General features: G+C 50.7%; 1 protein-coding gene across 1 annotated transcript in view; it reads right to left on the reverse strand.

Annotated features, from left to right (window-relative positions):
- Positions 1 to 13,717, reverse strand: part of sik2a (salt-inducible kinase 2a) — a 299,174-nt gene that overhangs the window by 55,069 nt on the left and 230,388 nt on the right. Inside the window, exons 5-7 of the mRNA XM_063038587.1 lie at positions 12,775 to 12,899; positions 4,525 to 4,648; positions 1,479 to 1,699 (exon numbers count right to left, since the gene is read on the reverse strand). Coding sequence (XP_062894657.1) covers positions 1,479 to 1,699; positions 4,525 to 4,648; positions 12,775 to 12,899 — 470 coding nt within the window. The remainder of the gene's footprint in view (positions 1 to 1,478; positions 1,700 to 4,524; positions 4,649 to 12,774; positions 12,900 to 13,717) is intronic.

The following is a 13,717-nucleotide window of genomic DNA, read 5'->3' on the forward strand; positions in this document are numbered from 1 at the left end:
GTTGCAAACAGAGCAGCGAGCAACACTGACATTATTTTTGACCCCTATTAGGCAGGGGTACACTTTAGGGTAGTCTGGGGCGACGTTCGTTTTATATTTTCTTTTTTTGGAACACTCTGCCATGGCGCGCGCGCTCTCTCTCTCTCTGTGGTCGCTCTCGTGCTCTCGCTTGCTTTCTCTCTCGCTCGCTCGCTCTCAAAAAGATTGATTTCCGTGACATTGCATGTAATTTGCGGGCATCAGGGAGCCACTATCCATATGCGGGAGACTCCCGGAACTTCCGGGAGAGGTGGGATGTCTGGAACTGGCAGCTACCAGGCGAGCGCCGAAGGCAGCACCAATGTACCGGAGGAAGGGCTGGGGGATGGCGTCGAGCAGAACTGCCCCCGTCCAGCCAGCGAACGGACCAGGCGTATATGTGCCACACACCTTTGAGCTGTACAGAGAGAAAAGACACTCAAAAAGGCTGCCTCTTCGCTCCAGTCCCCTTGGGCGCTGGTGATTAGTGTCTCCCCCTGCCCCCCACACCGGCCAGAGACTATGAGGTTCCTCCTTTTCTGAGTGTTATGGGGAAGCCCTCAACAACACGTGAGGGGTGATTGATAGGTTCGGAGGCTGAGGGGAGATTTATTACAGGTTCTCAAGATTATGAGAGGCAGAGATAGAGTGGGCAGGAAATATCTTTTGCCCAGGGTTGAAATGTCTTCACTGCATTGACGGTGAGGATCAAAGGGGGATGTGAGGGGGTAAGTTTTTTTTTTAACTCAAGAGAGTCCTGGGTGCCTGGAATGAGCTGCCCTGGTGTGGGGAGAGAGGCAAACACATCAGAGGCTTTTAAGAGACATTTGGATAGGCACATCAATGTGAGGAAGTTGGAGGGATAGGGACACGGTGTAGGTAGGAGGGGCTAGTTTCTGGAGGGTTTTTCGACTCACTTTCCAGCGGGCTAGGCACAACATTGTGGGCCAAAGGGCAGCGCACAGTTCTGCGTCTGCTCATGAAAGAAACTTAGTCACGGCTGTTAGCATTCCGAAACTCCCCCCCGCCCCCCCGAGATCACTTAAAGCCCGCGAGTGAGAAATCTTCCTGTGACAACGCACGTCCAAGGCCGGAGGAACCCGGCAAGCCTCTGGAAGGCACCTGTGGAAACGAGCGGACAGCTGACGGTTCGGGCCAAGGCCCTTCGTCAGGACTGGACGGGAAGCGGGGAGGATGCCTGAGAGAATCTCCTGAGGAGTTGTACACCGCGCGCCCCCCCCCCAGCTTAAATCACATCAATCCTTTGCAGTGAAGACTGCCGGAGAAATCTAGGGTGTTGGGGAGCAGAGAATTTTGCCGAGGCCTTAGGTCAGGAGTGGAAAACCCTGCGGTAGATTGTTTAAAATCGCCCAGAGTGTAGCAGGTCTCAGTAATCCAGGTGTGGCTGTATTCTCCAGGTAAAATGGCGCCCCCCACCCCACCCCCCAACCACTCTTTACCTCAATCGTCTTCTGCTGATCGATGCCCAGGCTGTGCATCAGCCGAAGGACCTGTTCGTTGTATTCGCCCGTGCTGGTCTCGCTCTCCCTGGGCTGTGGGTGCCCGACGGGCCTCTGTACCGGGACCTCGGCCAGCATCCACCTGTGCTCCTTGATCTGAGCGATGGTGAGCCTCTTGGAGGGGTCCAGAACCAGCATGCGGCGGATCAGGTGTTCACAGTCTATGGGGGGGGGCGGGCGAGAAAGTCTTGGGGTTATGCTCGCCGGGCTGACCAAAGGGGGGGGGCCGGCAAACCAGCTGCCTTGAAATGACACGGAGATGTTCATTTCCCCCACCCCCCACCTAGAGTCGCCAACTTTCCCACTCCGAAATGAGGGACAGAAGTAGCTGTCAAATCCCGGGACACTTGTGTTTACCCCAGGAAAGACTACCATGACCATGAAGCCTTGCGTGGGCACCTGTGTGTGCATACGAGCCGATTTCTTTCCCCACGAATCGGTTTTGGCTTAATCTTCCCGACTATACCGTACATACATTATTTCTACTTTATATAGGCTGTGTACTTATCATATCATTCCTGCTTTTTCTATATGTTAGTGTTATTTTAGGTTTTATGTGTTACTTGGTACAATTTGGTAGGTTATTTTTTGGGTCTGGGAACACTCAAAAATTCTTCCCGTATACATTAATGGTAATCGCTTCCTCGCTTTACGCCATTTCGGCTTACGAACGGTTTCACAGGAACGCTCTACCTTAGGGGGGGGAAATACGGGAGAAGGGTGGCCCTGTATGGGACAAACCAACTTAGCCCAATATACCCACATCAAAGTTGCTGGTGGAACACAGCAGGCCAGGCAGCATCTCTAGGAAGAGGTACAGTCGACGTTTCGGGCCGAGACCCTTCGTCAGGACTAACTGAAGGAAGAGTTAGTAAGAGGTTTGAAAGTGGGAGGGGGAGCGGGAGATCCAAAATGATAGGAGATGGGGGAGCAGTGAGAGATGGTTTCCCGATATACGGGGTGTCCCGGCTAATACGGGACAGTTGGCAACCCGACCCCCACCACCCCAGTGGGCAGGCAAGCGGCGGGGGAAACCCTACCAGCAATTACAGGCAGCAGCAGGTACATCCCCTCGGTCAAGGCTGATGTCAACCCCCTGGGGCGGCCAACGGCTCCTGCGGGCACCGAAACCCCTACTGCAGCTGAAAGGAAGGTGAGGGCTGAGAAAGGCGGGAGAGGGGAGGTGGGCACAGGGCCATGGGAAGGGAATGAATTTCATCTCTGGGTGACTGAAGGTCCTGGCCCATACTGTGAGGCTCTGGGGGGGGGGCGGTGCTCACAAGCTCGGGCCCCGGGACACTTTACGCACCACTGAGGGGTGGTGGGGGGCACAGACTGGGCTAGGGGCGGCCTGTTCCCGCTGAGGCCGGGCGGGAGGACCACCAGAGGAGTTTAAAGGGAACATGGGGGGGAGGTTTGAGTTGCAGGGAGAAGTTGGCCAAGCGAGACTTCCTTCCTTGGAACGTAGAGACAGATATCGTTATGTGCCGCGCCATACGACATCATCATTACATGCCACGTCAGATGGCATCATCATTACGTGCCGCGTCGGATGACGTGGGCGCTCGCGGTCTTTCCGCGACCGTGATTGTTCTTGGCAAATTTTTCCACAGAATTGGTTTGTCGTCTTCTGGGGCGGTGTGTGTGTCTTTACAAGACGGGTGACGCAGCCCATTATCAATACTGGTCAGAGACTGTCTGCCTGGCCGTCAGTGGTCGTGTGATCTGCACCAGCCACTCCTACGACCATCCACCACCTGATCCCTTGCCCAAGGGTGACCTGCGGGCTAGCGGACGGGAAACAAGCCTTTCCCCTCCTTTGGCAGAGACGTATCTCCAACACCCACCCTCCAACCCGGCACCCATTTTTTTCCCCAAAAGGGGAACCAAAAACAAGTGGGCAAAGGTTTAGGGCAAACAGGCAACCTCCCAGAAAGGTTTAAAGGAACTGGAGGGTCAATTTCTTCTCCCAGAGGGTGGAGAGAGCCATCAGGTGAAGTGATTTAGGCTGGTACGAATGTGTGAATGTCTTAGGCAGAAGGGTATACCTCGGGTGTGGAAGACTTCTGCACGGGACTGTGTCTGTCAACGTGGAGCGGCGGGGTGTGGGGGGCGAGTTTGTAAATCTGGCGGGACAAAGGACGTCGGGAAACGGCGAGGGTGGAGTGCCCGCGGGACGGGGTGTGGGGACAGGTGCAGACACCCCCCAGCCCCGAGACACCAGGATTCCAAACGATCGGTTCATTGATCATTGTAGAATGCCTCTCTGGTGCTTCCCGCTCCCTCCCCCTCAATCCCTTCCTCCTTTTCACCAGCCATGATTCCCTCTCTCCCTGTCCCCCACCTTTCCACTCCCAGTCCACAACAGAGACCCATATCAGAATCAGGTTTATCATCTGTCATGAAATTTGTCTTTTTTTGCGGCAGCAGTACAGTGCAATACATAAAATTACTACAGTACTGTGCAATCTCACCCCAACCATGGACTTTTTACTCTCCTCCCATCCGGTAGGCGCTATTGGAGCCTCCGATCCCGCACCAGCAGACACAGGAAGGGCTTCTACCCTGAGGCTGTGACCCTGCTGAACCTCACATCACAGCGCTAAGCAGTATTGCACCCATATTGTACTGTCTCAGTACTTTTATATTTGTGTGCTGTAGCACCTACTTTTTATTCGCAGTTATTTTGTAAATAACACTATTCTTTGCGTTTCTGGTCAGATGCTGACTGCATTTCATTGGCTTTGTATCTGTACTCGGCACAATGACAATAAAGTTGAATCTAATCTAATCTTTTCCCGTGGTAACCCCCCCCCAACGACAAGCATCCTACTGGGGAAGGGAGAAAAAACACTCATCAGGTCCAGCAGGGAAAACGGAGGACCGGCCGGCGCTGTGAGTTAAAACCCCGCATCGGAACACCGCGTGTGGCGTGCTTCTGACGGGGGTTCGGCTCAGTATTCACGCGTGCTCTGTGCGTTCTCACCTTCGGACATGAAGTACGGTATTCTAAACCTGCCTTCCAGGACCCTCTGTCTGAGCAGTGGCAGTGTCGGACCGTCAAAGGGTAGGGCTCCACAAACCAGCACGTAGAGGACTACACCGAGACTCTGCGGACACAAACGGTAAGGAACCTTGCGTGAAAAGTTGGATCGTCCACAATCTACAGTTTCACGTATCCGCAGCCGGGTTTCAAACGAGTCGCGGTCTCGGGGCGGGGGGGTGGGGGGAATCGGGGCACGGGCACCGGCACTGGTCGAGTCGGTGACATTGACCTGAGGCTCGCGGAACAGAGCTCTCTCCGACAGTGCCGTAAGACCACCACAGAGATTGGAGCAGGAGCAGGCTGTTCGGCCCATCGTCCGCTCTGCCATCACACCTCAGCTACTGTATGTGAAAACAGGACACTTTTAACGCAAGCCTCAAATAAAGTCTTCCACTGCGCTACGTAGGTGATTCCCCAGACAATAATCCCCACGTTGGTGATGCCCAGACAATAATCCCCACGTTGGTGATGCCCAGACAATAATCTCCACGTTGGCGATCACGAAACTATAATCCCCATGTTGGTGATTCCCCAGACAATAATCCCCACGTTGGCGATCACCAGACAATAATCCCCACGTTGGTGATGCCCAGACAATAATCCCCACGTTGGTGATGCCCAGACAATAATCCCCACGTTGGCGATCACCAGACAATAATCCCCACGTTGGTGATGCCCAGACAATAATCCCCACGTTGGCGATCACCAGACAATAATCCCCACGTTGGTGATCACAAAACTATAATCCCCATGTTGGTGATTCCCCAGACAATAATCCCCACGTTGGTGATGCCCAGACAATAATCCCCACGTTGGTGATGCCCAGACAATAATCCCCACGTTGGCGATCACGAAACTATAATCCCCACGTTGGTGATTCCCCAGACAATAATCCCCACATTGGTGATGCCCAGATTATAATCCCCACGCTGGCGATCACAAAACTATAATCCTCATGTTGGTGATCGCCAGACAATAATCCCCACATTGGTGATGCCCAGATTATAATCCCCACGCTGGCGATCACAAAACTATAATTCCCATGTTGGTGATCGCCAGACAATAATCCCCACATTGGTGATGCCCAGATTATAATCCCCACGTTGGCGATCACAAAAATATAATCCCCACGTTGGCGGTCACGAAACTATAATCCCCATGTTGGTGATCGCCAGACAATAATCCCCACATTGGTGATGCCCAGATTATAATCCCCATGTTGGCGATCACAAAAATATAATCCCCACGTTGGCGGTCACGAAACTATAATCCCCATGTTGGTGATCGCCAGACAATAATCCCCACATTGGTGATGCACAGATTATAATCCCCATGTTGGTGATCATGAAACTATAATCCCCATGTTGGTGATTCCCCAGACAATAATCCCCACATTGGTGACGCCCAGATTATAATCCCCATGTTGGCGATCACAAAAATATAATCCCCATGTTGGTGATCACGAAACTATAATCCCCATGTTGGTGATTCCCCAGACAATAATCCCCACATTGGTGATGCCCAGATTATAATCCCCACGTTGGCGATCACAAAAATATAATCCCCACGTTGGCGGTCACGAAACTATAATCCCCACGTTGGCGATCACAATACTATAATCCCCACGTTGGCGATCACGAAACTATAATCCCCATGTTGGTGATCGCCAGACAATAATCCCCACATTGGTGACGCCCAGATTATAATCCCCACGTTGGCGGTCATGAAACTATGATCCCCATGTTGGTGATGCACAGATTATAATCCCCATGTTGGTGATCACGAAACTATAATCCCCATGTTGGTGATTCCCCAGACAATAATCTCCACATTGGTGATGCCCAGATTACAATCCCCAAATTGGCGATCACGAAACTATAATCCCCATGTTGGTGATCACCAGACAACAATCCCCATATTGGTGACGCCCAGATTATAATCCCCATGTTGGCGATCACAAAAATATAATCCCCACGTTGGCGGTCACGAAACTATAATCCCCATGTTGGAGATTCCCCAGACAATAATCCCCACATTGGTGACGCACAGATTATAATCCCCACGTTGGCGATCACAAAACTATAATCCTAAATGTTGGTGATTCCCCAGACAATAATCCCCACATTGGTGATGCCCAGATTATAATCCCCACGTTGGCGATCACAAAAATATAATCCTCATGTTGGTGATCGCCAGACAATAATCCCCACATTGGTGATGCCCAGATTATAATCTCCATGTTGGCAAACACAAAAATATAATCCCCACGTTGGCGGTCACAAAACTATAATCCCCATGTTGGTGATTCCCCAGACAATAATCCCCACATTGGTGATGCCCAGATTATAATCCCCATGTTGGCGATCACAAAAATATAATCCCCATGTTGGTGATCACGAAACTATAATCCCCATGTTGGTGATTCCCCAGACAATAATCCCCACATTGGTGATGCCCAGATTATAATCCCCATGTTGGCGATCACAAAAATATAATACCCACGTTGGCGGTCACGAAACTATAATCCCCACGTTGGCGATCACGAAACTATAATCCCCATGTTGGTGATCGCCAGACAATAATCCCCACATTGGTGACGCCCAGATTATAATCCCCACGTTGGCGGTCATGAAACTATGATCCCCATGTTGGTGATGCACAGATTATTATCCCCATGTTGGTGATCACGAAACTATAATCCCCATGTTGGTGATTCCCCAGACAATAATCTCCACATTGGTGATGCCCAGATTACAATCCCCAAATTGGCGATCACGAAACTATAATCCCCATGTTGGTGATCACCAGACAATAATCCCCATATTGGTGACGCCCAGATTATAATCCCCATGTTGGCGATCACAAAAATATAATCCCCACGTTGGCGGTCACGAAACTATAATCCCCATGTTGGTGATTCCCCAGACAATAATCCCCACATTGGTGATGTACAGATTATAATCCCCACGTTGGCGATCACAAAACTATAATCCCCATGTTGGTGATTCCCCAGACAATAATCCCCACATTGGTGATGCACAGATTATAATCCCCATGTTGGCGATCACGAAACTATAATTCCCATGTTGGTGGTCACGAAACTATAATCCCCATGTTGGTGATTCCCCAGACAATAATCCCCACATTGGTGATGCACAGATTATAATCCCCATGTTGGTGATCACGAAACTATAATCCCCATGTTGGTGATTCCCCAGACAATAATCCCCACATTGGTGATGCCCAGATTATAATCCCCACGTTGGCGATCACAAAAATATAATACCCACGTTGGCGGTCACGAAACTATAATCCCCACGTTGGCGATCACGAAACTATAATCCCCATGTTGGTGATCGCCAGACAATAATCCCCACATTGGTGACGCCCAGATTATAATCTCCACGTTGGCGGTCATGAAACTATGATCCCCATGTTGGTGATGCACAGATTATTATCCCCATGTTGGTGATCACGAAACTATAATCCCCATGTTGGTGATTCCCCAGACAATAATCTCCACATTGGTGATGCCCAGATTACAATCCCCAAATTGGCGATCACGAAACTATAATCCCCATGTTGGTGATCACCAGACAATAATCCCCATATTGGTGACGCCCAGATTATAATCCCCATGTTGGCGATCACAAAAATATAATCCCCACGTTGGCGGTCACGAAACTATAATCCCCATGTTGGTGATTCCCCAGACAATAATCCCCACATTGGTGATGTACAGATTATAATCCCCACGTTGGCGATCACAAAACTATAATCCCCATGTTGGTGATTCCCCAGACAATAATCCCCACATTGGTGATGCACAGATTATAATCCCCATGTTGGCGATCACGAAACTATAATTCCCATGTTGGTGGTCACGAAACTATAATCCCCATGTTGGTGATTCCCCAGACAATAATCCCCACATTGGTGACGTACAGATTACAATCCCCACGTTGGCGATCACAAAACTATAATCCCCATGTTGGTGATCGCCAGACAATAATCCCCACATTGGTGACGCTCAGATTATAATCCCCATGTTGGCGATCACAAAAATATAATCCCCACGTTGGCGGTCACGAAACTATAATCCCCATGTTGGTGATCGCCAGACAATAATCCCCACATTGGTGACGCTCAGATTATAATCCCCATGTTGGCGATCACAAAAATATAATCCCCACGTTGGCGGTCACGAAACTATAATCCCCATGTTGGTGATCGCCAGACAATAATCCCCACATTGGTGATGCCCAGATTATAATCCCCATGTTGGCGATCACGAAACTATAATTCCCATGTTGGTGATTCCCCAGACAATAATCCCCACATTGGTGATGCCCAGATTATAATCCCCACGTTGGCGATCACAAAACTATAATCCTCATGTTGGTGATCGCCAGACAATAATCCCCACATTGGTGATGCCCAGATTATAATCCCCATGTTGGCGATCACAAAAATATAATCCCCACGTTGGCGGTCACGAAACTATAATCCCCATGTTGGTGATCGCCAGACAATAATCCCCACATTGGTGATGCACAGATTATAATCCCCATGTTGGTGATCATGAAACTATAATCCCCATGTTGGTGATTCCCCAGACAATAATCCCCACATTGGTGATGTACAGATTATAATCCCCACGTTGGCGATCACAAAACTATAATCCCCATGTTGGTGATTCCCCAGACAATAATCCCCACATTGGTGATGCACAGATTATAATCCCCATGTTGGCGATCACGAAACTATAATTCCCATGTTGGTGGTCACGAAACTATAATCCCCATGTTGGTGATTCCCCAGACAATAATCCCCACATTGGTGACGTACAGATTACAATCCCCACGTTGGCGATCACAAAACTATAATCCCCATGTTGGTGATCGCCAGACAATAATCCCCACATTGGTGACGCTCAGATTATAATCCCCATGTTGGCGATCACAAAAATATAATCCCCACGTTGGCGGTCACGAAACTATAATCCCCATGTTGGTGATCGCCAGACAATAATCCCCACATTGGTGACGCTCAGATTATAATCCCCATGTTGGCGATCACAAAAATATAATCCCCACGTTGGCGGTCACGAAACTATAATCCCCATGTTGGTGATCGCCAGACAATAATCCCCACATTGGTGATGCCCAGATTATAATCCCCATGTTGGCGATCACGAAACTATAATTCCCATGTTGGTGATTCCCCAGACAATAATCCCCACATTGGTGATGCCCAGATTATAATCCCCACGTTGGCGATCACAAAACTATAATCCTCATGTTGGTGATCGCCAGACAATAATCCCCACATTGGTGATGCCCAGATTATAATCCCCATGTTGGCGATCACAAAAATATAATCCCCACGTTGGCGGTCACGAAACTATAATCCCCATGTTGGTGATCGCCAGACAATAATCCCCACATTGGTGATGCACAGATTATAATCCCCATGTTGGTGATCATGAAACTATAATCCCCATGTTGGTGATTCCCCAGACAATAATCCCCACATTGGTGACGCCCAGATTATAATCCCCATGTTGGCGATCACAAAAATATAATCCCCAAGTTGGTGATCACGAAACTATAATCCCCATGTTGGTGATTCCCCAGACAATAATCCCCACATTGGTGATGCCCAGATTATAATCCCCACGTTGGCGATCACAAAAATATAATCCCCACGTTGGCGGTCACGAAACTATAATCCCCACGTTGGCGATCACAAAACTATAATCCCCACGTTGGCGAACACGAAACTATAATCCCCATGTTGGTGATCGCCAGACAATAATCCCCACATTGGTGACGCCCAGATTATAATCCCCACGTTGGCGGTCATGAAACTATGATCCCCATGTTGGTGATGCACAGATTATAATCCCCATGTTGGTGATCACGAAACTATAATCCCCATGTTGGTGATTCCCCAGACAATAATCTCCACATTGGTGATGCCCAGATTACAATCCCCAAATTGGCGATCACGAAACTATAATCCCCATGTTGGTGATCACCAGACAATAATCCCCATATTGGTGACGCCCAGATTATAATCCCCATGTTGGCGATCACAAAAATATAATCCCCACGTTGGCGGTCACGAAACTATAATCCCCATGTTGGTGATCGCCAGACAATAATCCCCACATTGGTAATGCACAGATTATAATCCCCATGTTGGTGATCATGAAACTATAATCCCCATGTTGGTGATCGCCAGACAATAATCCCCACGTTGGTGATCACGGAACTATAATCCCCACGTTGGCGATCGTCGTTCCCCCACGTCGGTGATCGCTAAACAATAACTCCCATCCAGAATTGCCCATCAACTTGAACGAAACCCAGGTGGTTTCATGACTGCCCTGCTGCTCATTTGAATTTGATCCCCATCACTTTCTTTGAGGTTTCCACCCACCCCACACCCCCCCGCACGACTTGTCCAGCTTTCACACTTTCCAGCCCGCTCCGGCTCAGCTCGGACCTGAAGCCCCTGACCCTGTGTCCCTCTCCTGCCCCATTTCGGACTTCCAGAGCCTCCACCCTTCCCGCTCCTTTTCTCCCTGACCCGTGCCAGGACAGTGGCGTTGGCACAATTGAGAAACGGTCCCGGAGCTCGGTCAGTTCGTGGAGAAGCCAGACCCGCCAGCTAGACGGGCAACCAGCTTAAACACAACGTTGACGGAATCAAAGAGTTCTTTGACTTGAAATGTCAACCACTTTACTCTCGCCACAGACGTTGCCCAATCTACTGAGAATTGGCAGCACTTCTGGGTTTTTTCTTAAAAATGGCGTGAAGATCTGAGGCACGCTTTGAATCCTGAATTATGGTCAGTGGCTTTTTTCTGACAGGATGTCCCTGGCCAGTGGGGTACCACGGGACTGGGTGCTGGGACCTTTGCCGCGTCTGAAGGGGATGGATGAGGACGTTAAGTGGTTCTGGTTAGCAAGTTTGCAAACAGGAAACTGGGTGGTGGTGTAGAGTTTATTAAGAAAGAGATTGGCTGTGCTTTCGGTGGGTTTACATTAGCTGGAAAATTAATGGCAGGCACAATTTAACCCCGACAGGTGTGAAGTGAAAGCAGAGGGCGCCAGCGAGCAACGTGACCGAAGGCGACGCCTTCCGGGCGGTTCACAGAACTACGTCTTTGTTTTCTCCTGCCTCTTTCAAACACGATTCTGCTACTCAGCTGCGTGCAATTGGAACCTGGGATTTACGTTCTGATGGCGCGTCTCCCGGGCCAATTGAGGGAGTTCGGCGGGGAGTGCGCGGGCCCGGAGGCCAAGAAGCCCAGGGGAAGGCGGCGGGGGGGGGGGCACCCACTGTCGACTCCGCTTCTCGCCGACCAAAGATCGAAATCGACGAGGACAAGAGCGGAAGGCGAGCGGGTGTAATAGCGCCATCCGCCAGCGCCTGACCGGTCTCCCCCTCCCTCACGCTGGCCGCTGCCGGAGTCCCTGGTTCCCGGGCGAGGTTTAATCAGACCACCTGGTTTGTGGACTGGGCTCTGCGTTTCCGGCTTCTGGCTATTCCTTTCTCCACTGCTACTTTGTGCAATTTCGATCGGGGGTTGGACTAGCTCTGCGGCCTGCGGTCAAAGGGCAACTGTGTTGTTCTTAACTAAACTGCACGGAGCACTCCTGGACAACCTCAGTGACTGTGCTTTGGTGTTTTCCCGCTCGTGTTTTGGCATTTGTGCGACCTGTTCGCTCTTTTCTCTTTATTTGCGCCTTGAGCATTTGATGGCTTTTCTTTGAAGGGGTTCTGTGGGCTGCTTCTTTGTTTCGTGGTCGTCTGTGGGGAAGTCGAACCTCAGGGTTGAACGCCGCACGCACACAAACGCACTTTGATAATGAGCGTGCTTTGAATCTGACGGTCAGGCAGACAAGCCCTGAATGGCTGTGGGGGGTCGCCCGTCTTGCAAAGACTCCCTGACCCACCCCAGAAGAAAGGCCACTTCTGCAGAAATATTTGCCAAGAACAATCATGGTCACGGACAGACCACGATCGCCCACGGTAATTGTCTCCCGGCGTAGGGCACGATCCTAACATTACCACCCACGCCCGTCAAGTCAACCGTTTCAAAGGAGGAAGCAGACGTTTTAAAGAAAAGAAAAGCACATTTCAAAACTATTTTTTTTAGATTTGAAGCAAAATTGTTACCCAGATGTCCAGCAGGGGCCCCTCATACTGCAGTCCTTCGAACACCTCCGGGGCTGCGTAAGGCGGGCTTCCGCACCACGTCGACAAAGGCTCTCCTGGCTTATAGAAGTTAGCGAAACCAAAATCTGTTCAAACAGAACACAACATCGCCGGTCAGCCCTGGTGTCACTTCTGGCGCTACTGCCCCTCTGCCGGGGCTCCCGGGGGCCCCGCTGTGACCTTTCCTGGCACCTACCTCTCGCTGGGGTGCTTTTGGGTCAGCTACTAGGAACGGGTGGGGCACCTTTCAGAAACTTGGCTTGTACCGGCGGGCAGGGAGGAAGCCATCGCCCCCGCCCGACGGAAGTCTCCCGGGCGGGGCTGATAAAGGAGAGGCAACCTTCGCCCACGAGACCATCCGCCAAAGGCTCGGAGTGTAACATAACCTGACTAAGTACAACTATTAGAATCACAGGGTCATACAAGATGGAGGGAGACCCTTAGGGCACACCGAATAAGACTCCCATCTGAGCTGCTCCCGCGTGGCCCAAGCCCCCGTTAAACCAGGGGGTTCCCGATCTGGTGTTGGAAACCCTGCTCGAAACCTTCCCTATCCACCTACCTGTCCAAGTGTTCATGCTCCTGCCCCGAACCACTTGTTGGCAGCTCGTTCAGTATCTGGGTCACCACCACCTCCCCCCCCCCACAACCGAGGGAAAACTTGGCCCCTTCAGGTTCTCATTAAACCTCTGCACTCTCGTCCTAAACCTGCACCTCTCTTGCTCCTGACTCCGCAACACGAAGGACTGTCCGCGTTCAGTCTTTCTGCAGTTTGACAACACTCCGGGGTGGGGGGGGGGGGGAAGAAAAGAAAAGGTCCCGATTTGTTCACCTCTCCCCGTAACTGCGTGCTGGGCAGCATCCTCATAAATCTCCTCTGTGCTCTGTCCAGCCTAACGGCGTC

Source organism: Mobula hypostoma, chromosome X2 (assembly GCF_963921235.1).
Source record: "Mobula hypostoma chromosome X2, sMobHyp1.1, whole genome shotgun sequence".
NCBI classification, from domain to species: domain Eukaryota; kingdom Metazoa; phylum Chordata; class Chondrichthyes; order Myliobatiformes; family Myliobatidae; genus Mobula; species Mobula hypostoma.